This window comes from Perna viridis, chromosome 5 (genome assembly GCF_037379345.1).
Source record: "Perna viridis isolate PV_CMFRI_1.1 ecotype Kerala chromosome 5, ASM3737934v1, whole genome shotgun sequence".
NCBI lineage: Eukaryota > Metazoa > Mollusca > Bivalvia > Mytilida > Mytilidae > Perna > Perna viridis.
The window spans coordinates 49372992-49400826 of NC_142449.1; the positions used below are offsets into that span (position 1 = coordinate 49372992).

At 32.9% G+C, this 27835-nt stretch overlaps 2 protein-coding genes across 2 annotated transcripts; both read left to right on the forward strand.

Annotated features, from left to right (window-relative positions):
- The first annotated feature begins 2200 nt into the window (after positions 1-2200).
- Positions 2201-18631, forward strand: LOC148618087 (uncharacterized). Its single transcript, XM_088585955.1, has 7 exons — positions 2201-2259; positions 7369-7441; positions 9518-9786; positions 12317-12500; positions 13354-13530; positions 14426-14602; positions 15179-18631. The coding sequence occupies exons 1-7, from the start codon at positions 2233-2235 to the stop codon at positions 15193-15195; spliced, it is 924 nt and encodes a 307-aa protein (XP_088442081.1). The 5' UTR covers positions 2201-2232; the 3' UTR covers positions 15196-18631.
- Positions 18632-19978: 1347 nt separating this feature from the next.
- On the forward strand, positions 19979-27213 carry LOC148618088 (uncharacterized). Its single transcript, XM_088585165.1, has 5 exons — positions 19979-19994; positions 23113-23393; positions 23755-23959; positions 26449-26562; positions 26779-27213. The coding sequence occupies exons 1-5, from the start codon at positions 19979-19981 to the stop codon at positions 26940-26942; spliced, it is 780 nt and encodes a 259-aa protein (XP_088441291.1). The 3' UTR covers positions 26943-27213.
- Positions 27214-27835: the final 622 nt, after the last annotated feature.

Here is a 27835-nt window from a genome sequence, read left to right on the forward strand (position 1 = left end):
AAAATAAAATAAAAAACAAAATTTCCTTCTCTGGTATCAGTAGGAAATAAAAGATGTTTGGTTTGAACAACAAAAGAACAAAGCTTTTGATTTATTGTAAGTGATTGACTTTTGTTTTGATTTCATTAATTACGTGCATCTTATATATTGAAATCTGACACATGTAAAGTTGTCATTTTATAAAGGGGTAGGTTAAATAATACTAGTTTCAGAACTATCATTTTATCAAAATTTCAACATACTTTCGGAAATTTCTTATTTGTATACTAATTATTTAATTATTTAAGCCTAAATAATATCTGAATCCAACAATGAGGACACCAAGTACGGCAGTTCCTGTAGAATTTTTATCAAAATGACATAAGGGATAATTAATCTTAACTTTGTAATTTTGTCTTAATTTCTGTCCTCAATGTCAGTGCAAAATATGCAGTAATAGCAATTTAATAGCGTTTAGTAAAGAGGTGAATTATGCAATTTTAAAATTTATCTAAAACACTATGTTTTGGTCGCGGATTTTGCCAACGGGTTGCTCATTTTCGTTGTATTATTTTGGTTAATTTATGTCCTTTGTTGTGTTTGTCTGGTCTTTGTCCCTGGATTACATTCTTTTGATTTCCAGTAGAATTTTGGTTCCCTTGATTACTCTAACAATTTATAAACATGATATGTCATTTTGATTGCATTAACTTTCTCCATTTGCCTTTAAATTAAAGATACACAAAAATGGTAACCTTCTTCTACCTAATTTATGGGATGGTATTAATTTTCTTATAATCTCGAATTTCAAGTTACATACGTATTGAAGATAGATATCTTAACGTTGAAAACTTGCCTTTTTAAATCCTGTTTGTATGCACACTTAAGTTACCTTACAATGTTATAATTACTATTATTTATGCTTACGATTATATTAAATTATGAATTGTTTAGATTTTGGTTTTATTTTAAGTAATCAAGTACAAATGTATTCTATATATAAATATATATATATCGATTTATAACTTAATTTATTTATTTTTTGTTCTAAATTTGTAAAGCGTAATTAAGGGAACCAAGGTTATAGCGGTAAAAACAAATGCACTCCAGGGACAAAGACTAGACAAACGAGGAAAGGAAAACTATGACTAGTTGAATAAATCAGTTTTAATGCTGCAGATGGATACACCATAACGATCCACGATTTCATGATGAGGACCATAAAACTTCTGTAGTGATGACATAAATCTTGTAGCAACATAAACCGGTTCCAGAAAGCTTATTTGTTAGAGTTCTGGCGCGGTACAAAAAGTCTGCGTAGTTCGGCAAGCTCTGGCATAACGTATGAGTTGTGATATGAATATTCCACACGCAGGTGCGGAAGAGATATTGCCACAGATGAAAGGAAAGTTGAAAATTTTGAATGAAAAGTCGTCACGTTTGTCGTAAAGGTTGGTCAATAGTTTTCCTTTACCATCGATTTCTAAGTGTAGGTCAAGATATGAGGCTGACTTCACGGTGTCTGTAGTATCCTTTATCTCAAGTTCTTTGGGGTAAATGAGATGTATCAAATCCCCGAAATTATTCAATCCATCATTCACAATCACAATACAGTAAACATCGTGACATTTGGAAATACTGACGGGTCAATTTACTATGACCACTGACTTCTGACTATGGAAAAATGTCTTTCCATTTTAACGGACAGGACGACTGGTATCATATCAGAAGCAACGACCGCTAACCCTTTCGGAAACACAACTTAAACACTGGTTTGTTTGCTTTTTTAAGTGAACTTTCCAGTTTTTATTTTTATTTTATTTTTTGTTTGTTTGGGGGGGGGATGTTCAGGTGTTCTTTGTGTGTTAATGTTGTGTGGTCCCGGTGTTGTCCTGTGAAAAATTTCTTGCATTGCACCTTGGGTGATGCAATTATTTCTACTTTACACAACCCATCCACTGCAAACAACAAAGAGGATAACATCTGAGAACAACAATAGTTTTATGCATGACATGACGTAATCTGAAACATGGACAAAAAATAAAATGAATATCTCTGAGGTCAAATATCAAAAACTTCTTAAACATCATTGCAGGTTGCAAAATTTATAAGTTTTATCAAACTTTAATTTTTGTAATAGATATGTGGGATATCTTGCACTTTTCTATTCCAAGTAATTAGAAACTAGATATACATCTAAATAGGTTTTAAAAGGTTAGGTATTGTGAATTTTTATTACTTTATAGTGAATTTATGAAAAGGGACGTCATGATTTTTACAGTAAGTTGGATGTTCTATATTTTTTAAAATTAAAATTAATGTATGTATATTAATATCAATAAGCATTCCACGTTTTGATCGGAAATAAGTATTAAATTCGTATCTAATAAGGTGTCAAATTTTGAAAACTTGCTGCATAGGAAAGTTAAAAAAAATCTTTAACGAATGAACTTTCCATTCAGTAATATTAATTAATGATAAAAATAAATCTACAATCTACATCATCATAAATGTTTTATTATTGTTTTTTTGTTCTCCAGAAAAAAATAAATATGTGTCATATTTAACTCTGAATCACATATCACCACTCCGATATTTTTTTCTTTTCTGTTAAAGACGGCATAAAAAATACGTATTTTGTTAGAGTGAAAATATAACAATAGGTGATGTGGTATGATTGCTAATGAGATAGTCATCCACCAAATGCCAAGCATTGAACAATTACATTTAAACTTCTACAGGTCACCACCATTTGATAATATATTTGATAATGAACCAAAAAATGGACAGCAACACCAACAGAATTTGCAAGTCTAGACTTGTTCGGTGCCTAAGGCACCGTCATCAGGGTTTTCAGACTTAGGTACCAAAACAAGTCGCTGATTGAATATTTGACTTGCAAATCCAGATGGTATTGTTGTCCATTTTATTGGTTCATTTTTTAAGACTTTTGCGACAACTATAGCATAACCACATGTATCCTCCTTCTGGATAACAAGGAAGCAGGAATTGGTTCATTTTTTTCTTTATATTTGATAAGATGCACACACAAAACTATTATAAATATAATTTAGCTTTGCAATTAAAGAAGCCAATCATGTGTTACTCTTTATTATCACCAAAAAAATAAACAAAACAAACTTTCGTCGTAAAATTATAGCAAAATTCATAATTGTATTTTATTCTGGATGCAAAATTGTTTAATCAGTAGTCTTGAATTTATCTTGAAGAAATGACTGAAAGAGTAATCAATGGAAAGTGAAATTATCCATAGAAACCGCACAAAATAAAGTTCCTTTGTCATGAAGCAGTGAATTAGTATGCAGTACTTTAATTACATCATTGTGATATCATTCTGCAAATGAATTTTTAAGATAAGATTTAAACCTTAGTCAATATATATAATAGCAATATACTTTTGTTAACACTTGCTAGTATCAAAACACAGCTTGCTTTATGGTATGGGTTTTGCCGATCGTTGAAGACCATGTGCTGACTCGTAGAAGTTTAAATGTTCATTGCTTTACATTTTGTGGATGACTTCCTCCTTGTCAATTATACCACATCATTCTTTTTTGAATATATATAAAACTAAACACCAAGTATGTTTCATGCATTCTTATTTAGGTTTAATTCTCCTTCATTCACAATAAAAGTACAATCAATTTGTATGTACATTGAATATGATGCCCATGTTAACATCGTACTGACAAACGACGTTGATTTTATAATAATCTTGAAAACCGACATCGAAAGGCATCTTATTGAAAAACCTTATTCATGTCTCGCTTTGATTATTAAAGACCGGCAGACAAAGCCCAAAACAACATTGTTTTTTGTCTGCAATACGTATTACACCCAATGTTTATTATGGGATGTAGACGTGGAAAATAGTAGCTGTAATAATACCTATACTGTCACCACACTCTCAAAAGAAGAGATAGTGGAAAAACCATAAATTTGTGCTATCCGCTTTGGTTTCTCTACCAAAGACGACGATTGGGATCTACCGTCTGTGCAATCGATTCCTAAACTCCACTAGAATCCATACAAACAACACTACATAGCTGGATCCGCAAAATGTACCACCAAAACTCTTTCAAAACTTTTAACATCTATACTAACAGCTATCAAAGAGGGTCTCCAGTTCTACCAAGACGCTTGTTACTTCCGTAGTGGTATTAATTCACTGTTAATACTGAAAAATTCGAAAGATCGTCTAGAAATCCTCAATTCAAGATTATTATCACAATACGATAGCGTTAAAACCTATGATTTTAATAATTTTGAATAATTTTCCAAATATACCGAAGAAGATGTTTTTAAAATGCTGGAATTTTTTATCGACAACAAATTTGTCCATGGTTTTAACACGGGTCGGCATTCAACTTAAAGCAAATTGTACTCCTCTACTTGCTGACCCATTCCTTCACTCTACGATGTTTCCTTTATAGCTGATCTGATCAAGAGGAGGAACATCATTTAGCTAAATCCTTCAATCTCTGTTTCCGCTTTATAGATGACGTATTATCGTTAAACAATTATAGTTTCGAGAAATTGATAAATCGAGTCTACCCCAAAAAAATTGAGATAAAGGATATAACAGACACTTTGAAGTCAGTCTCATACCTTGACCTACATTTAGAGATCGATGGTAAAGGAAAACTACAGTCTAAACTTTAAAACAAACGTGATGACTTTTCATTCAGAATTGTCGACTTTCCTTTCATATGTGGCAACATCCCTTCAGCACCTGCATATGGAGTTTTCATATTACAACTCATACGTTATGCCAGAGCTTGTCGTAACTACGCAAACTCTTTGAATCACACTAGACCTGTTTCAATTAGGCTCCTGGAACAGGGTTATATTGCTACAAGATTGAAGTCATCATAACAGAATTTATAAGGTCGTCATCATGAACTCGTGGATTGTTCATTCAAATGTGTGACGGATACGTGAGTGTATAATCTGCAGTATATAAAACGGTTTGGCATCTTTTGTAGTCAAATAGTGGTCCCTCCGAGGAGCTAATACAACAAAATATTTAAGACTAATATTATCCTGTTGTTACAGCACTCAAAATACTTTTTACATTTTACTTATTTAAGAATATGCCTGAAATACGAGTCAAAGAGTTATCAAGAGAACCAAGATTCCAGCGGAAATCAACAAAAACGTTATCCAAGTACAATGACCAGACATGGAAACAGACACACACAACAATGAACATGAAATAACCAAAATAATACATACAAAGTAACAAAAGTAAAAAAGCCACACGGACTCCACTAAAACAACTGGGAGCATGGACCAGCTGCACCGGTAGGTTAGCGTCCTCGGCTATTCTAGAAACACCCGCCGAGTTGCTCATTAAAAGTCAAGTCCAGGGTAGACGAATAAGGAAAATCAGTTTTAAGGTGCAGATGGATACACCGTAACGATCCACGATTTCATGATGACGACCATAAAAATATAGTGATGACTTCAATCTTGTACCAACATAATTCTGTTACAGAAGCATAACTGTAAGAAGTCATAGCGCAATACAAAAAGCTCTGGCATAACGTATGAGTCGTGATACGAAAACTCCATACGCAGGTGCTGAAGGGATGTTATAATTTAACTATTCGGAGAAGAGTTTGCACTGGAGAAGAACATTTCAAGGGCAGATTACTCTGTTAAAAACCTTATTTTTTCTATCAGCCGATTGAAAACTTTCTGAGCAAATCCACTGGTGCAGAGATCAAATAATGGTATTTTCAAATGGAACGGAGAAAGCATATTTGAATGAAATTATATTGTCAAATCGGTGGGCTTTTGCATATACCTATATATAATTTTTCCTGTTTAATCATTTTTTGTCAATAAAACTTTGAAGTGCCAAGCATTTAAATCTTTTTGATTGTCTTTTGACCAACTCTGTTCTATGTTAGGATTGATGCAATTGTTTTACAAACTTTGAAAAAAACTATTATCATTGATAGATTTACTGATAACTAGAACATTTTTATTATACTTGGATTTTATTAAATTAAATTTCTACAGTAAATGTTTTGCTGTAAAACTCATTGCTGCCATGAAGAGTATAGTAAATGCCCTTTTTGATGATATACACTCAATTCGGATTGGACATTAATATTCTAACGTTTTCAATCCTTCACTTTTTGGTCAGGAATCTATCAGACTACTAAGCCACTTGTTTATTTGACACAAGCTTTATATTGGTATATGATATCGTGAAATTCGATTTCATGCTAAGAGGACAACAACCCCCTATTTGACGACTCGGCCTATATAATGAACGAAGGATGGAATGTTGGTATACCTTGAATAGGCATTGGTTTACAGTTTTCTTGTTTCGTAACCTGCGTAGTTAGTTACAATCTATTAAAGGAAGAAGTTTGCAAAATGTGCTGTATAGTACATAGATTAATATAAATATCATCAACATTAAAAATGTAATGAATAGCAATTTAAAGTTTTAATTTTGCGAAATGCAATATGATATTTTATGAACTATTTTTCACACTCAACAGGAAAGAATCAAACCAAACATGTAAAAGGACTTGTAGACTTGTTTGAAATGAGCGATTGTATCTCAAATGTATTTTAAAAAGTCTTATGCATAGAGTAAAGAGAAATAAATACCTTTCCTAAGATGGATAACTCGTAAGGGACATTTTCATATCTTTGATATTTAATATTTATTAGTTGAACAAGAAGTATGTGTACCAATGCCATCAAGTATTACTACGCAACCCGTCTTTAGTACTTTAGTGAATGCATTATATATATATACGGTCAGATAAAAATTGTAGAGGCCTAATTCTGCAATTCTACCCCATAGTATGCAGAACAATTTAACTGTTGTGTCAAAATAATAAAGAGATATGACATTTTATTTCAACCAAAATGTTGTCAAAAATAAACACTACTTGAAACCGTGAACTAAATCGGTAAACAAGAAGTTGCTTGACAGATGTCTGAATTTGGTAAGCGTAGTATCGACCCAACCCTAAAGTTGTTAACCAAATATCGTTACTTTGGCAGATGCTTATTTAGAAACAATGTGTGTGTGTGTGTGTGTGTGTGTGTGTGTGTGTGTGTATTGTATAGAAAGCAAGATGAACCGTGACACTTACGTGGATCTTAAAAAAATAACAATTATGATAATACACTGATACGGAAATGGTCTGATCATATTTGAAATTATAAAAAGTATAAAATCGGAAGTAGATTTTTTTTCTATATTAGAAGTACTTAATACATTGAAACTATCTGAGTATTCTGTAAAATTTTATAATGGGTACAATTTATTACTGATAACCTTGGTGCATGACGGGCATACATATATTCATAACAATAACGTTTTAAACTGTTTTTCAGTTGACCTTGTTAAGATTGTCATTATTGAATCACCTAATAAACAATGCAGTTAAAGGACATACTGTCAATGCAGGTAACACATTATTGAACTTATATCGTTTTAACAATTAAAAAAATGTGTAGATCTAGAGTATAGTAAATTCCTTAGATATTAATGATTAATATAGGTAACCTATATAACAATATGAGCATTCGGTGCTTGAACGATAAACCTTAAAAAGTTGTTAGTCTACAGAGGAAAATATGTCTCAACCATTCGCGAAAAACAACTGTATTGGCCATTCCTTAGGTCATCATTTGGTCTGCAGAGTTCTCATATTCTCCATAAATGTTCCCAAATTCGTAAAACCATGAAATTTTAAATACATGTATGAGCATTCGATGCATAAATATTCAATATTCATATCAGAGTAACATACTGACGCTACCCACTTTTTCTTCGCAAATGACGGTAAATTAACAAACACCGGCGTTAGAAAAACCATGAATCATGTGTTTGAACCGTACAACCCGCGTTAAGGGTCAGACACGGTGAGTTACCTTGAAGAATTAGAAGCTAAGGAAAAATATATAATATCGAAGGTTCCAACGCTGGGAAATATGTGAACAAAAAAATATATATATAAATACAAAATACAAAACATACTAGTAATAATAAATACATGAGGGCACCAATGGGAAAATAGATAAAACATAAACTGTTCAACAGAAACGTAATCTAAGTTTATACAGAAGACAACACAATCTCTTAGGCGATCCCATGTGCTCCGACACTTGAGCCTGTTTAGTGATCCCATGTGCTCCGTCACTTGAACCTCTTAGGCGGATCCCATGTGCTCCGATACTTGAACCTCTTAGGCGGATCCCATGTGCTCCGATACTTGAACCTCTTAGGCGGATCCCATTTGCTCCGACAGCAAGATTGTAGTTACACTGAATTAAATTTGACAGAAAATACTCGCTATACTACTGTAAAAAACGATTGATCACAATTTTTGTTTAATTGAAAGTAAATAATAATACGTCATCTATGGTATATATCTATAGCTATACGTAAGATATAACGATTTGACTTTACACACGAGGAATTACCTTAATGCATATACTCTTTGTTTTCATTTTATTTGTCAGATATATATCAAATCTCACATGTTTAAACGAATCCCTTATCTTCATCTTTCGATTAAGAGTATCAAGCGTCTTGTGTGGCGTGATTCTAGTGTGTATTCACATAGTCAATCTGTCAACATAATTTTTAAGTTTAGCGTCAAAGTATTTCAGATATAATTACCTTGAACGACTCAACTATTCCTTTCTTATGATTATACTAAACTTTTTAATTACCTTATACGCGATTTTTTTCTTGCAAAAATTTACTTTGGCAATATTCACTGAAACCACAGAGCCTGAAAAAGATTACCCCGAAAGGATGTAAGAGATATTCCTCCTTATTCAGGTATATATGGAAAATTATAGTCGCGAAAACTACATTATGCGGAAATCAAATCAATAAAAAAAAGACGCGAAATATGTTACCCTCCCCTCCCCCCCAAAAAAAACAAAAACAAAACCAACAAACATAAAAACAAACAAACAAACAAACAAAAAACGACAACACAAAAACTAATGTGGTACTAGTATTGTATAATCATAATTGTAATTTAAGTAATATTACAAAGCCATGGCGTGTTAGCTCTATCTATAATATATGCTCCCAGTTTTAGTTCAGTCCGAGTTGCTCATTTGCTTTTGTTACTTTGTATGTATGATTTTAGTTACTTTATTTTCTTTGTTGTGTATGTCTGTTTTCCATGTCTGGTCTTTGTCCCTGGATTACATTCTTTGATAACATCTCATGGTAACTTTTGCTTTCTTAATATATTACATTTGATAAGATACATAAATTGTTCGTACTTTATTTAGCACAGTTCTACATAAAATGGTGCAACATGACTACATGTATAATATTTTTGATATTTAATGGAATGGTGTGTTATGTAAGATCCCTACCATGAGCAGTCAAAAATGTTATTTTAGTCATGTTGAATGGTTTTCAGCAAACATATTTTGTGCAAAATTATGCATAAACCACTTGTTGTCTGCTTGTATTAAGATAAAATGATACTTTATAAACATCAAACGTTTGTAGATTCCTCACAGCACATTGGGCGCTCTACCAATGATAGTCTTTGTACTGGAACATTTTACATGTCAATGAACTCAACACTCGAGCTTAAAGGAGATGGTTATTCAATTGATCCACCTTGTGTTGTGGCTTTCATTGTTGATGAGAGATTGACAGACACTTGTGTAGTTCTAACTAATATCGAAATTCCTTGTGATTATGAAAGTAATATGAGGGTTCAGACTTACTCTGTTGGCATTACTGAGAAAGAAATATTTAAACGCGATAAAAAGGTAATATATCTATCTACGTAAATTTAGACGTTCGTTTTGATGATTTTATATCGTGTTTGGTCATACTCTTTCAGTAAAACAATGGTAGAAATAATACATTTTAGTGTTGAAATTATTCTGTACGTTAAAATTGTGCTGTCGACATCTAATATAAGTTGTCGATAAATTTCGGAACAAGAACATCATACTTTGTTAGTAAGAATTCCAAATCATCTTCCAAATATACAGAGGAAGATGTTCACAAAATGCTTGAATATTTAATCGACAACATATTTGTCTAGTGTGGTGGACGCTTTTTGCAACAAACGGTCGGCATTCCAATGGGAAAAAATTGTGTTCCTCTACTTGCCTACCTATTCCTACACCTTTATGAGGCTGGCTTTATATCTGATCTGATCCGAAAGAAAGAATATTGTTTAGCTAGATCCTTTAATCTCAGTTTCCGCTATATAAATGACGTATTACTTTTAAACAATCCTAATTTTTGGGATTTGGTACATCGCATCTACCCCCAAACAACTTGAGATAAAGGATACTACAGACACTTTGAAGTCAGCCTCATATCTTGACCTACACTTAGAAATCGATGGTAACGGAAAACTATCGACCAATTTTTACGACATACTGCAACTGTGATACGAATGTCGTAAAGAACCTAAAATCAAATGGAAGCGACCAACAACATAAACAACCCACAAAAAAGGTATGGCAATACAGTGAAATAATTGTATTGGTAACTTCTTTACTTGATCGTTTTTCAATTGTTCTTACTGCAAGAAATATCGAAAGTGACGTTAATTATTTCTCAAGACTTTTACTTCCTGCAACACAAACAGGTTGGAAACACTATACTTAACAAAATCACATACTTTTAAACTCTCGACATTCAAATTGAGCTTTAGTGACCAATCGGACCAGTAACTTAAAATATAGGATGTGATGGACAATTATTATTCAACAATATTTCGTGTTTTTACGGAGATACAAACAAGATATAATTCCTATAACATATTTCCCCGCCATTTACCCCCTTAAATAAATCTTCTTAATTGTTTGTAATTTTACCATACATACAGTTTTATTTCAAACAATATTTTTAAATATTTGACTCATTTAGAATACTTCTTTGTTATTTTGCAAGTACTTCCAGTAATATGTATAATCTACTTTAAATTATATATATATTATATATTATATTAATCTATGGCTGCCATATACCACTTTAATAATTTTTCCATTATAACTTTTATGAAACAAAAACAAATGTTAAATAATCATTTTAAATCGATTTTCCACTAAGAAACACCGTCTTAAACGACAGTGGAAAGGTAATTTTTGCTTTATAGCAAGCGCAAAGTGATCCCAACAGCAACCTATGTGTACATGAAAAAAAAACCATTCTAAATGGTCCCAGTAATAGTCATCAAAGCGGAAAGGATTCTGCAGCAATAGATGAAACTTATCGGATTCAATGAATGGATTTATTATAAGCTTTAATTTTCATATATGAAATTGTAAAAGCGTTTTCAATGCATTACTTTCTCGTTTTTTTTCTGATAATACAAAATATCCATTGAAAAGTTCAGGAGAATTTTCATGATACTTACGAATGTTTCTCCGCTATTCCACTTGTTGTTCGAGAACCTAACTAGCCTTGTCAGATTGCATAATTCAAATTGAAGCATATCTGAAGATAGGAAAGGCAATCATCATTACCATTATTGGAATTTCTGCAAAGCTGCAGTATCTGAACTTGATGTTCCTATGAAATGGATGTGGATATAGATTTTCATATAGGTTGGGGATCATATTTTTTTTCCTTTTTTGTATGCAAAAACAATTTTACTGATTTAAAATCAAAAGTTCAATTTACTTAAAATATTAACGTTTATAAAGTAATGATATGATAAAAATGCAATGAGGTTTCTATATAGAATGGGAATAAGAATGATGAGGAATAAAGAATGGGGGGTGTTTTAAGGTGTAAAGGATAACTTTATAGAGAGCACAAAGTGAGTTCAACAGCAAAGTATGAGTACGTGTGAAAAAAAAAACACGAGATGGTTCCCATTGCTAGTTATCAGTTGTACCGGAAAGGGTTTGATATGATGCACAAATATCCTTATAATGGAAATTTTGGGCAAATGTTAAAAGTGACACTTTTCGGATCAATAAATGGGAATATATAAGTGTAAATTTTCATAATTGAAAATGGACGTTCGTCTTCATTGCATTCCTTCTCTTTTTCCACTTCAAACAATGATTCATGGAAAAGTTTAGGAATAGGTTGAGCTCATTTTTCCACTGTTCCACTTGATGTTCATTAACCTCATAAGTGGAACAGCGGAGATATAAGATGAAGTATCATGAAACTTGTCCTGAACTCTTCCATGAATTCAAGATTTTTTTTAGCCCGACGTGCACAGTGTACGCTTCTATAATCAATGCACTTGCTCACAACATATTACATTTAAGATCTGTATATTCTATCTTAACAATCCAATCCATAGAATTACCTTTTGTTGTTTAGGCTTTCATGCAGTACGACTACACATGTTCCAGTAACAAAGGACCACACGCTCTGTGCACAAGCGATCCACCCTTTGCTGTTGTTGTGCGAATGTCAGTAACTTCGACGAAAGAGCAGTACACAAAGGCTTTGCCGTCCTTGTTCCTCAGCTTTATAAAAACCAAAATACCACATGATAGAAAAGGTACCGTTATTAGGTGTGGTCTTTAGTATCACTATCAGGGAGTTATTCGTCAACAATATTGCCCAATAATGTTGTTTTTTTTAAATTTCAGAGCATCTTTTAAATTTAACCAATAAATGTTAAAACGTATAGAACAGTTCTTGTTGATTCAATTCATTTTTATAGAAAAGTATGTCAAAAACAAAAATTTTGACTGCCAACAAATATAACTAATTGCAACTTCTTCTTTGGAAAAATAGCAATTTCTTTTATTAGAGTTGTTATTGTTGTTTTGAATTCAAAAATGTGTTTCTCTTACAGGGTTTGTTATTGCATGTGTCTCTGCACATTTTTTCTCTGTGTTTTCTTTATGATTTGTTCTTTTTACACACTTCTTGGACAGCTGAATATTATACAATTATGGCAGTTCAGTGCATGCGATATCATGTTTTATTGAGCACTTAAAAGACATATCGACCAAGACATATGGCCGAAACAAAACAAAACAAAAACGAAAGTAAACGAGCAACACGGACTATGTGCGGACCGGTAGGATATCAACTGTATTAAACTCGTTTGTTATGTTGTTAATATTTAAGAACTCGAGTAACATTCTGACTCATTTTTATTTGTCAAACATTTATTTCAACATGTTTCATCAAATAGCAAATTTGATTTCAGCTGCTTACCGTTTCTGGAGTGTAATTCAAGTGTGTATTCACCATGTGCACATGTCAAATTTACTCAATATTTGTAGACTTCCGAAATAATCATCTTATTTCCACATTTAATTTCGGGGTAACACGTGTTGTTGTTGGAAAATCCATAAAAGTTAGTTGTGAATTTTTCCAGTTAGCCTTTTTTTTAAATTTAGACACGTCTTGTGTGAACCGTAATTCATCGCCTACTCCAATGACAGACACCAATAAACGGTATTCCGTTGTCAATGACTGTGACTGTAACAATCCTAACTGCAACTGTGATACGAATGTCGTAAAGAACCTAAAATCAAATGGAAGCGACCAACAACATAAACAACCCACAAAAAAAGGTATGGCAATACAGTGAAATAATTGTATTGGTAACTTCTTTACTTGATCGTTTTTCAATTGTTCTTACTGCAAGAAATATCGAAAGTGACGTTAATTATTTCTCAAGACTTTTACTTCCTGCAACACAAACAGGTTGGAAACACTATACTTAACAAAATCACATACTTTTAAACTCTCGACATTCAAATTGAGCTTTAGTGACCAATCGGACCAGTAACTTAAAATATAGGATGTGATGGACAATTATTATTCAACAATATTTCGTGTTTTTACGGAGATACAAAACTTTTTTTCAAAAGCTCTGGATATAAGACAAACACAACAACTTCGTAAAGTCTACTTGACTGTCTACAGTATGTTTAAAAATACTGAAAACTCGCGTAGACAGTCAAGCAAGGTAATAATATCGACCTGTCAATCGGAACTACTTAGGGCATTTCTGCTTTGCTGAACATTAACTTTGGATGCAAAATTGAGAAATGTATCTACCATCGAATGCAAGAAATGTAGTGAAAACATGTTTTCTTGTCTGGATTACGTGAAAAGTTTCACTGGAAATCTTTTAGTGTTAAGAAGCAAAGAGCAAGTCTGTGCGAGTACAACAGTAAAGAAAAGAGTAAATTTAAATTATTGAACCAGTCAAATTGAACAAATATGAATAAGAATCGGGTCGTAAAGTTTTTTGGATAGGATTTGTGTCCTATTTCTTTTTGCAACGAGAAATTTATATTTTGTATGTACTCTGTATTGTTCATATTGTTTAATATTTGATTTTAAACCGTGCAGCAAAATTTTGATTGAAAAGAAACAAAATTATTCAATTCAATGCAAGAAAACTAATATTCCTTTTGCTCTTTATTCCCGGTCCATTACCAGCTTATATCTGTTTTTAAGGTACGGGTGTCGACGTCAACATAGTTATAACCGTAGTTGGAGGGATTATTACAAGTTTATTCATTCCAATAATTCTTCTGTTAGTACGAAGTTACGTTCAAAGAAAAAGCATTAATATAGACGCTGGAAAAAATTCTAGTACAGAGGATGATGATGAGATGATTACAATAGCGGATGGTTAGTGATAAGTTTATGTTTTGTGACTATGGTACCATTTTAAGAGTTTATTGCACTTAAACTACCTTTTACTTCGGTAAAGTATTTCGAGTTCAAAATACAAATGAAGTAATTAATAATTTCCCAATAGTTATTTGTTTCACAGAGCTGTATTTACACATGATTTGAGAAATGTTTCTAATATGGCATAACTCAACTCAAATAAAATTAAAGAACGCAAAACCATGTTAACAAATATTAAACAAATAGACCTTAACTAAATAATGAACTTATTTTGGTAACATACATGCAACAGCATACCATGTTATATGTTCGCAATAAGTTGAACTTTCAACGATTAACCAAGTCCAAAAAACAGATTAATGTTGATTACATCCTGGTAACAGTTTGTTTTAATTATTTACTTTAATTGTATGCAGTAATTTACAATAGGAAAAATGGTTTATGATTTACAACATAACGATTTTCTTGTCCGTTTGTTTGACACATGATTTATTAATCTTCAAATTTATTTTTTGTCCTTTCACGGCGATGCGAACCTAATTGGAGTAAGTTTCTTGATATACATTATTTCAGAATCCGAAAAGCTCTGACGATCATTGTTTCTCATTCAATTCAACATCATGTTATCATCTGTAATGAATAAACAGAAGAGGACAAACCTCATAATCGACATGCTGAAGACGAACATTTTATGTTTTAAATAGATGTTTAAAATATTAAAATAAAAAATAATCAAGAAATAGTTTTAAAGGTGTGTGATTAAATTGTTACTGAAATCTCTTGATTAAATAATTCCAATGAAGCCTTTTACTACTTTCTTTATGTTAATATTATTAGTTCACAATATCACAATAAATATTCGCTACATTTATCATCATCTTTAGCTAGTTCAAAAGAAGAATGTGGTGAGATATCTTTGAAATCGAGAGTTGTATTTACAATTTGCTTGTTAAAATTGCTTTTCAATACCGTATAACATTTTGTCTTGTTGAATTATACTGTTTCGTTGGATAATGCCTTGTAATTGTTAGTACTGTTTCATTAAGGTACAAAGCTGGGTCATCTATTTGTTCAACATGTGAGTCTATGTACTTTCTCGCCAAGATTTAGTTCTTTTCATGTGCAGTAATATACCAGCTTCCCCTGCATGTGGTTATTATTTCTTAGTTAAGGTTTGTAAACTAGTAATGACTATTCTGACTTCTTTTAAGACATCACCACTCCCTTAGAGACAGCTTTATGGACAAAGGTTATAGACGTTAATTACGATGTTCGTGACATGTAAAACTATACATAAAAGGTACGCAAATTGACGTTGCAGGATACCCCAAGGAACATTTGTACCACTTTTGGCTTCAATTGGTTTGTTTGTTTGTTTGTTTGTTTGTTGGGGTTTAACGTCCGAGCAGCAATATTTCAGCTATATTCAGACGATGAACATGAAATGGATGATTAAATGAACATGAAATGAAAAAAAAAAGATGGGTCACAAGGATAATAGGGTCGACAAATTTTGATTGCCACTGGAAAAAGGGGGGATGGGTAAGGTAGAGAAATTTAGCCTCCTGTGGCGGAGCGCAAAGGTTCCTACTCCTATCGAATACCACAGCAGGGTTCTCTAACGTGCGAGGAACGTGGCATCTTTCCCAACACGGTGCACCACTATGGTTTGCGGTCAGGTTTTCCGTATTATAGCCTGACAACCCCAGCATGTAACACGCCAGGGGTACCCCATTCCACCACCTGGGGCACACATCCCAGTTGCTCTGTGGGCAGAGCGCCTAGCCCCCGGCTAGGTTTCTGAGCACTATTTAGTCGCCTTATACGACAAGCTTAGCGCTGCTGCAGGCCTATTCTTTTAACACCCGGACCTGCACGGGGCTGTCAAGTAGTGTCCGAGGATAAGATTTTTGAAGAAGTAACATTAAAAATAGCAAATATGTTGGAAAAGGATAATACCTCCAAAATGGCTTAGGTTTCACTAACCACTTCTAACGTGTCCAGTACTTTACATGTTACAAAAGTAATTTTCAAAGTTTCAGTGTGAATTCCCAGGACAAATGACATCTTAAAGTTGCACACCATTGCGAACTTGGAAAATAAGGCTTTCAAAATCATTATGCTAATATTAGATGATTGAAGAAATTCTTCAAAACAATTTACTTGAATAAATAATACTGAAAATCCACATTTTTCAACACCGTATTACTTCTATTCCACACACTCAATTAAAATCCCGACTTAAAAACATTATGCATCGTTGTTTTTCAAAAAAAGATGGTACACCTAGATACAAATATATAGTTCTTGGTAGAGATTCATCATACTTTGTTAGAAAGAATTCCAAATCATCTTCCAAATATACAGAGGAAGATGTTCACAAAATGCTTGAATATTAAATCGACAACATATTTGTCCAGTGTGGTGGACGCTTTTTGCAACAAACGGTCGGCATTCCAATGGGAAAAAAATTGTGTTCCTCTACTTGCCTACCTTATTCCTTCACCTTTATGAGGCTGGCTTTATATCTGATCTGATCCGAAAGAAAGTATATTGTTTAGCTAGATCCTTTAATCTCAGTTTCCGCTATATAAATGACGTATTACTTTTAAACAATCCTAATTTGTGGGATTTGATACATCGCATCTACCCCCAAAGAACTTGAGATAAAGGATACTACAGACACTTTGAAGTCAGCCTCACATCTTGACTTACACTTAGAAATCGATGGTAACGGAAAACTATTGACCAATTTTTACGACAAACATGATGACTTTTCATTCAGAATTGTCAACTTTCCTTTCATCTGTGGCAACATCCCTTCAGCACTTGCATATCACAACTCATACGTTATGCCAGAGCTTGCCTAGATCACGCAGACATTTTGTATCGCGCTAGAATTCTAACAAATAGGTTTCTGGAGCAGGGTTATGTTGCTATAAGATTGAAGTCATCACTACAGAAGTTTTATGGTCGTCATCATGAACTCGTGGATCTTTATGGTGTATCTATCTGCGCCATATAAACTGATTAGTTCAACGTGTCATAATTTTCCTTTCCTCTTTCGCCTACCCCGGACTTGACTTTTTATTAGCAACTCGGCGGCCGTTTCTGGAAAAGCAGAGGACGCTTATCCTACCGGTGCTGCTGGTCTATGTTCCCGGTTTTTAGTGGAGTCCGGATTGCCCTTTTCTGCTAGCTGACAGCATGGGACTACAAAGAAATTGCCATTTTCATATCATGCCCCTCAGTGGTATTTTCCCTAAATTACTTGAAATGACAATTTTAGGCACTTTGTCATACCAATTTGATATTTATGATGATACGAGAAGGTGTAGTAGTTAATATAATTGATCATTATGAAAAAGGGACAGATTTCAACAATTAATATGCCTGTCTCATCATTGTGTGATTCTTAGTTTGTGCTGTATGACAATTTGAGTACTTTCAATATCCCAAGCAGTGACGTTAGGTATTTCAGGGATGATGTCAAGTTATGAGGCAGTTTTACTGATATAAATCTTGTTTGTTTTTTTCTAAATACCTTGCACAATGCTCCTCGTAAAATATAGCTAGATTACCAATATCAATACACTGATTTTATTGGAAAATCAAAATAATGACCAGGATAGGCAATTTTCAACAAATTATGCATCACTCTGAAATATGCCATAATTTAGCTAATGGTCTCACTAACCACTTCTAAGGTTTTCATTTCTTTACATGTTAAAAAGAGTAATTTTCAAAGTTTCACTGTGAATTCCCGGGACAAATGACATCTTAAAATTGCATACCATTGCGAAGCTTGGAAAATAAGGCTTTCAAGATCATTATGCTAAAGGTACGATGATTGTAGAAATTCTTCAAAAAAAAAAACAAAAAAAAAACAATACTTAAATAAATAATACCGAAAATCCACATTTTTGCCTTTTCTGCTACATGTAATTGACAGTATGGTGGCAAATTACTCACACCTGTAAACACATATTCTTACACTTTTGTAGTAAATTACAAATATGATTTTAACGTACACATTGTCAGCTTTATTTTGTCTACTTTTAATCAGAATACACAAAAATAATGTACAATGCATAGGTCTAGGTTCAGTGTGTTTTTGTATTACCTAGGGGGTGGCCATTTGACCCGAAAGGGTTTGCGGGACCCAGGCTTGACGGAATAAAATAAAAAATTGAACATAAATAGACCTCATCACGCTGAACACTTTTACACACGTCAGAATTTAGCTAATCCTAACGGTTTTGGAGATATATGCTACAAACTACTGTCTGACCCCTATGTTTTATTTTTAGTAACGGTGGCAATGTTTTTCGAAGGATCAAACATTTTTCCATCAGTTGTAAGCAGTATACCTCAAGAAACATTCATTCTAAGTATGGTTTCAATTGGTCAAGTAGTGTCAGAGGAGAAGAGGTTCGGAAAATCGTTAACGACGACGGACGACGACAGACGTCAAGTGATGGCAATAGCTCACATGGCCTTCAGCCATGTGAGCTTAAAATGACATATGCTTTCTACCTAATCACATCTGTCTATATGTTAAAGATATATTGATCTTTCACTTTACATACATCCCAACAGGCCGCATGCAGATAGCACATCAGTTGTCTTGCAAAAAAGCAAGAATGTTTGTTTTAACAGAGCGTCCGAGTTTACTCCAGTTTTCTTTCAGACATTCGTGCTACTCGTTTTTTCTAAATATCTATTAGTTGCAATGCATTTGTGCTATATATATTAGGTCGGTTGTCGTCTTTTATGAATATTTTCACTTTTTTTGTTTTGGGGATATAGAGTTGGGGTTTTGGGTCAGGGTTAGGGAGACCTGTAAAAAGCAATTGTTGTTACTTGGTGTTTGGTGGATAACTGTGTCATTGGCAATCATACCACATATCCTATATTTATATTGTGCAAAACATGTACATTTCTGTTGCACTGCTGTTGTCGCCTTTTGCTTTATCAACTGATTTTCTCTCTTTTGAGACATTGGTGTTCCAACGATTTTTCATAAATCTATTTGTGTTAGATCGTGATATATCAAAATTAATTTACATAACAGATGGTGAATTGAATTAAATTTTCTTGATAAATATAATTGTAATGAATTTTCCTGCGGTGCATTTTTCAGTGAGATAACTTAAACAATTAACCATTACTTATTCAAGGATTCTAAAGGTTATATTATTTGTCATGTATAAATCAAACAGATGTAAAATGCCATTAATTTTTCATATGTACTATGACACCTGCAAAAATCAACATAAAATAATTTAAATTCTTCAGTTTGTTGTTTATTTCGTGTTATGGCGTATACCCCTTTTACTTCTTTCTCACTAAAATCTACTGTTATCAGAGGAAATGGACAGTTTTGAAGGTAAGCAAACAATTAGAGTGAAAAAGCAATGGAAAATATGGTTAAAGCATTAATAAAGACAATAATTCAACAGAATAAGATAAGACAAAGCAAGAAAAAAACAAAAGTATTGTGCATAAAACGATTCAAAAACTAAACGTATCAAATACCAACAAAAAACTACTAGTGCATGGTCATATTAAATTATTGAAGAATAATTAAGAGAACCAAGATTAGAGCGACAATCATAAGAATAAAGTCAAGACACACACAAACAACAGAAAACATAAAATAACTAAAATAACACGTACAAAGACAATGTAAATGAGCAACTCGGACTCCACTAAAGACTGTGAGCATGGACCAGGTGCATCGGTAGGGTATGCGTCATCTGCTTTTCTAGAAACAACTAAAAAAGTCAAATCCAGGATATTCAAAAGAAGTAGGAAAACTATGACACGTTGAATAAATCAGTTTGCATAGTGTAGATGAATACACCGTAACTATCCACGATGACCATAAAACTTCTGCAGTGATGACTTCAATCGTGTAGCAACATAACCCACATAGAAGCCTAACTGTAAGAAGTCAAGATCAAATTCGAAATTTTCAACAATTTATGAATGAATCATTACCTTTGGTGATTTTTCGTTGACTCAATCTAATTTTGTTGATTTCGGATGTTTATCCACTATTTCAAAAGTTGTCTGATATTGGTAAGATATGAGTGATTTCGCCCTAACATCAATAGTATTTGACAATGTTGGTCATTAAAGTGTCTTCGTGTCGTTATTTTACTTTTTAGTGTCTTGAAGAAGTATCATTGTTCTGTTACGGTGTATTTTATTACTTTTGTTGTCGGGGCCTTCAAAGGCTTACTTGAAAGAGTAATCAAGGGAACCAAGGTTATAGCGGTAATCAAAAGAATGTAATCCAGGGACAAAGACCAGACATGGAAAACAGACATATACAACAAAGAACATAAAGTAACTAAAATCATACAAAGTAACAAAAGTAAATGAGCAACTCGGACTCCACTAAAAATCTAGGTGTGTTTACACTTATTCAATTTATGCATTTGTTGCATTTCACTATATCTGCCCTTTTCTCTAATGACAAAAACTATACACTTATCTGTGGGCAATGTTCTACAAAGGATTATAACTCATAACAGAAGTTGTAATACAACATGTCATTTTTTATATATTAAAAGGACTTGTAGAGCATTTAAATATCAATTTATAAAAAAATCCTGACTCACTTTTCGGTATAAAAAAAAAACCGGACAAATTGACTTATTTTTTAAATTATTTAAATATTTCATTGGCAGACATACTCCAATTTTAAACATAATAAATATGCAAAGGGTTCTTTTGTTGGGTAACTACTTCGATAACTTCAATTATGTTTTAATCTCTTTTTATTACAGAGGTCTTTTCTATTTATTATTGTAAGCTTATTTGATTGTAATGGAAGGAGTAGTGTGCATCAAGAACGTAAGTAATCTAATAGAAACTAAAAAGGCCTGCTGTTTCCTGTTTATTTATTTATTTATTTTTTTCCCTTTTTCTGTTTATATCGGAGGAGGGCTTGAAATTTCACCGATCAACATGGCAAACCAATACTGTATCTTTCATAGAAATTATCATTGTTTCCAAACAGAAATACAACGTAGTTGTTAAATTTGAAGGACTAGTGAACGTAATTGTAACAAGAACCAACCAAAGGGCTTCTCTCTTCATCATTCCTAATCGTATTGTCTCACTCACTATGATTTGTTTGATATTAATATTCTATTTATGTTGCACTTTTTAGTAGGAGAAGGTATTTAAGGTGGTAGACTTCCCATTTTATTGTATTTGGGGAAGGGGGATTTCCTAAGGGGAAATATGGAAATCAGTTTAGATTTTTTGTGAAGATATATTGAATTAAATTGAAAATTAGAATTTAAATATTAAAGAATCTAAAAAATAAAAACAATCCAAGCATTCTAAGAGTCCCCCTTCCGAAAGAAATTTATGTTGAAGAGAGCAGAATGCACACTTAATGCATTATTTGTGAAAGTGCAAAAAAACTGAGTCTGCAATAATTCTCAAAGTCCAAAGGCCATTACAATGCAAAAAGATATATATATATGATCAATTTATAGATCGTAAAGTCTCCTTGCCACTGTCTTATGGTGATTAAATATCACAACTGATTTGATTTGCTCTCATTTGTAACAATGTGTCGGGTTTTAACGAAAGGAATCTTTATATACCCAAGAAGATACTACATCAAGATTTTCTCTATCACAAGCTCGTTCAAAACATTCACAAATTTTTTTTCAACTAATACAAGGAACTCACCTTCAGAAAAAGATGTACTTATAAATGATTGATTTGTGAGGACATCTCTCACCCTTTGTTTTACGGAAATATTGTAGCACAAAGCATGGAACTCCTTAAATTAACTAAACTATTGAATGGGCTCGTTCTGTATGATATTATTGTCAAATCCTCAAGGATATTATTAACATTGTTTCGCTCATAGGGTCTTTCCATAGAAATTGAAAGACTATAATGAAAGCAGTTTTTGGCATGACATGGGAAGAATTGGGACTGATTTTACATACGATTGGGACATAATTTTTGTAGGATTAAACTGGTCTGGTGCTGGCATGTCAGTTGAATGCTAGTATTCCTTAGTTTGTGCATTTGTGTAATTTATATTCAGTTTCTTTATTTCCATTGTAACAAGGGTTTCAGACCCTTTCGAACTGAATTTAGGTGTATTTAACTGCAAAATATTTTTTTCCAGATTTTAAGGGGAGGGTTGTGATCACTCGTAAGTACTTTAACCCCACCGCATTTTTGCGCCTATCTCAAGCCAGATATTTCTGGCCTCTGTATGTCTTGTTTCGTTTTCACCTTTGGTTTATTTTTTATGTAACTTGAGTATATAGGGACAACTATTTCGATGTATCTGTGTATATAATGTTTCGGGGCCAGCTGCAGCCTAACCTGAGGTATGAGGATTTCCTTGTCGTTCATTTAAGACCATTTGGTTGCATTGGTCTGGTATTTTCATTCCATTGGGGTAATTGTTTCTTCTGTACATGACTAAACAGATGCATTGTTAAAAGCAATATTAATTTCAGTAATTATTGGTAAAGAGAGTGGAGTTTGTGGAAACTATTATGCTGTTTCTGAAAACCAAACTGTAGCTATTCAATCAACTCATCGTATAGACCCTTCGTGTATGATGGGGTTTTTTGGATATATTAACCATGGAAACACGTCTGTATTAACCGTCGAATGTCTCAGAATCATCAGTGTTAAATTGCCATGTTCATCGAATAGTACAAACAACATATTTCTTGTCCGGATTTTCAGTTTAATTCCCGACTATAACGGAACTGTATCAATTGACAAAGATATGGTAAGTTATTTCAATATCGTGGTAAGCTTTAACTTTAATGAGTTCACTGATTGATAATTCTATTGACAGTACATTAATTGCCTTCTCATTATTATGTTGATTGCATATTTCATGTTCATTCTGCATAGTTCTAGTCTTAAGTAGTTGACACTCTTTCTCTTCCTAATTGTGCCATGTCTTTATTTTCACATTGCACCAAGGATAAAATTACATGTATTAACATCAGGTCTCATGGTGCGCACGGGTTCATTCAATTTACGACACTTACCTGTGATACAACGGATTGTTTACATGGCGTACCAGTGTTATTCTATATACCAATATAACAATTATTGCGTTTATTAATATCTATTTTCTCAAGGTACTTAAAGAAGAAACATTTTCTTGCAATGAGTCTACTTTGATACTACCTACAGAAATATGCTCTCGAGTACCACATATATTTCAAATAGATATACATGTACCTGACACTGGTAAATCAGCTCATACTACAATACTGCTAAAAATGACAAAAGGGAATGAACTTCTATCAAATCAATTATGGTACCCACATGCTAGAAGCATAGGTTAGTTAAACTTATTTATTTTTGTTTAAGTTTTTAAATGTTAGATTATATTAGTATAGTAATTATTAACACTATAACAATAAAGATAGCACTTTCCGTATCTCTTCTCCTCAGTGACTCCTTTTATCCGTTTTAAGACACACTTTCTACAATAATGTTTTAATAACTGAATAAATAAAGAAAATGACAATGAACGGATGAACTTCACTGTAAAGTTGGTTCATTTACCTGACACCTATGACAAAACAAAACATTTTACTTTATAAGTAAATAGAGTGAACTGTCAAATAAACTCCATAAACTCCGGGTTATGTTCAGTAGTAGTTGCTTTTATCACTTCAAAGTTAAATGATGGTGATTTCACTCCGTACCGGATGGGCGCTTTCCAGACTTTACTCACTCCGTACCGGATGGGCGCTTTCCAGACTTTACTCTCATGCAAAGTTGACGACTGTGGCTGTCAAAGCAGAACATGTTTTCTCTTCTGGAGCACCTGATGATGTCACATGTTTTTCCTTTCAGTAAATGGAATTTTTATCGGTGGGCTCAGACGGGAGATAATCTAACAAGCTTCCTACATTACTTAGATATGATTCGAGGCAAAATCTTGTATTGTCTCTGTAAGCTATCTACTTTATTTCTCATCTTCAGCTTTATGTATTCTATTGTCTACATTACGAATGAGGATAGCCGCTGTTGTCCTGTTTGTGCATTATTAACTATATTTTTGGATTGAAATTATCAATTTATTAATTAATTGAAATTATCGTAAACTTTATTCGCTCACGGAAATACTTCCCGAGCATGACAGAACTTTTGCAATGGGGTGGTACCTAAGCGTCTAGCATGGTTTGAGTAGGTTAGAACCGATTTAGTCTTTAAAGCTGAAGTTTGGCAGCTGTCGGACTACGAACTTGTCATGCCATTCAATCAATCTGAATTGTTCAAACTTATTTCTGGATCTTTAACTTTCTAAGTATTTGCTTTTTATTCTGCTGAAAAGGTATTTCCCCCTAACAAATTGATGATGCAAAGTTCAAGATGAGAAAAGAAAACAGTGTTGTGATATAGATTGTAAGGTTTTTTTTTGCTATGATAATTTCGGGGATATCAGTTTTAATTTTTCCCACTTCATTATTAATAAGATAGGCAATAAATCTTTCCTTATTCACATTGTCTCCAAATGACACTATTAGAAAAAATAGACAATGTCGTGTTACAAAATTGTATAATTGAATATTGGCGTAAATCATCTTTAACCTACAATTATTGAGCTCCTTTGACATTCTGTTCCGGATGAAATACAAAGAGGTTCCACGACTCTCAATTCAACAAGGTTAACGCATTTTATTATTATCATTATTATTATTATTATTATTATTATTTATTTTTTTTTATTGCTTAGATGCCTTAATTGGGGGAGTGGGATAGGTGTGAAAATTAATTTTATTACCTGAAATTACAAGGGTTTTGATTTCACGTGTGACATAATCTTTTAATATATAGTAGAATAGATGTCGAACGAAAATGACTACTTGTTTCTACCAGCTTCTCTTCTACGGGTAGAATAAAATAGAACTAGAAAAACCAGGAACGCTTCATCGGTTAACAATATTTTTGTTGGAGTCTAGCATCCGTTTTCTACACATTTTTCTGTGCTCCTTCTATATCAATTTCAAATGTATTATTTTCGAATTTAAATCGTGATGACCCACGACTTCACTTTGACGTGCACAGCGTGATGACCCATGATTTCACTTTGACGTGACGAGTTTAAATTCTTCTCAGTTGATTTTGCTTCATGTTTTAAGTTAAACTTTGATATCGCCTACAATGAAATATACTGAAGTCTTAACAATTATTACGAATTAGTAAATACTGACGATCGGACTTATTATTTTGTCTTATTAATATGGAAATAAATATACTTCATTTGTATAAATCAGTTTGACTATTTTTTGACTAGGTGGTCTTGAGCTGTCCTAACTTTACATGGACTTTGTCTAACAAGAAGGCTCATGTATTTAATTATTTATCACACAAACAGGGGAAAATGCCAATTTTGATGAGTGGACTTGGCTAGTCCCTGACGGAAAGAACATACGACTATCTACCTAGAATTTCTGATTAGTCAGCGTAGTATTTTCATTCCCTCCCCTGTTGGAAGCAAGGTCCATATAGCCTTTTGGTGATCTTGTTATCACAATTTTCTAGTTTACCAAAAATGGTACAAATTGGTTGTAATCATTGCATTATGATTACATGTATTACTCATGTCCTTTCAACCACGGCTTACTTAAATATATATTAACATTTGAAAACGTTTTGGTGATCTCTGTGATTATTTGGTATTTTTAGTAAGGTTATACGATGGTGCATTTGTTGTATTTCACCATATAAGTTCCCTATTTTATATAGATATGTCAGCATAATATAAAACTGTCAAAAAATATGAATGTCTATTGCTAAATCTTGCCTTCAATTTTCAGCTATTTCAAATGATATGTCTAACTACCCCAAGTTGTGCTTGTCAGACAATGGAGTGTGTGTCCACATTTTGCCGTCAAAGAGCAACTCTGAAGAGAAAGAAGAAAATTCCTTAGGTAAAAAAATCCAAAGAATTTTTTTATTATGTTTATTATTGTGAAAGTTTCTCCTCAGTAAAAAAAATATTTTGGGAAAAATGTGTTTTTGTATGATTTTTATGTGAATCTTTACTGAAGGAATTCGCTTTTATGAAAAGTGGTTGACACGTGTCACGGATATTGTTTTTTGCCGATGTCTTTACATATTAAATGAATATTAATTTCCATTTACAGATATCAACAACATGATAACTATTATAGTTGGTTCAGTGACCAGCCTGATGGTACCAGTTGTAATCCTGCTCATTCGGAAGTATAAAGTTAAAAATGGTAATTCTAAAACCGACGAAGACACAGTGACAGAAACAGTTGAAAATGTAGCAACAGGAGAGAAGTAGAAATAAAACTTGCTTCCAATGAGAACTGTTGGATGTCTCAGTACATGAAAAGAAACAAACAATCCTTCTTTTCATATATCGAATGACTTTCTTATGGACGAAGCAAGTTGAACATTAACAGAGGAGGTTCTTTACTAGTGCTCAGATGAATTATTGTTGAATATTGCTATATGTATTTTCAATAACCTATTCTAAATCGTTGCAATTAGTTGGATTGCATACTACCTAATTTGTTAGTGCAGTAATTATATTTTCAATTCAAAGATGGGAATATACTGTGTTATTCGTGTATCTCCGTCGAACACAAATAAAAACAAGGCATTCTCTAAAAGTTAAATGTTGTCTGTACCACCATTTACGGGTCTCAAATATGCTGCTTATTCAGGTCTCCCTATTAAAGAATTTAGTTTGTATATTTTTGGCATGATATAACAAAGGGCAGGTTATCTTAACCTTAAATCAAAGACACCTTATGTACCTAGTACGCACTTCAAGCTGGGATTACAAAGCAAAGGCAACCGGACTAACTTTTTGAGAATATATATATACTTAGATCAGGAACATCAAAGTATCTTGCTATTTAAGATTTTCTAAGACATGTTATTTTGTTTGTGTACTTTAATCTACGGTAAATATTTTGTATTTAATTTCATCTGTAAGTAGACGTTTATGTATTAGTCTTCCCTTTAATTCAGAATTTATATGAAAGTAATACCACTTTTAACGTGACCGATTCATTTCACCCTTGGTGCTGAAGCTCTGTCAACAAAACAGGACATAAATATACAATAGTGTATTCCAGAAAAATACAGAAAGTATTTGTATGAGACTAAGGAAGGGGAAGTAACTGCGAGGCTCTGCCGAGCAGTTACTCCCCTTCCGAGCCGAAAACA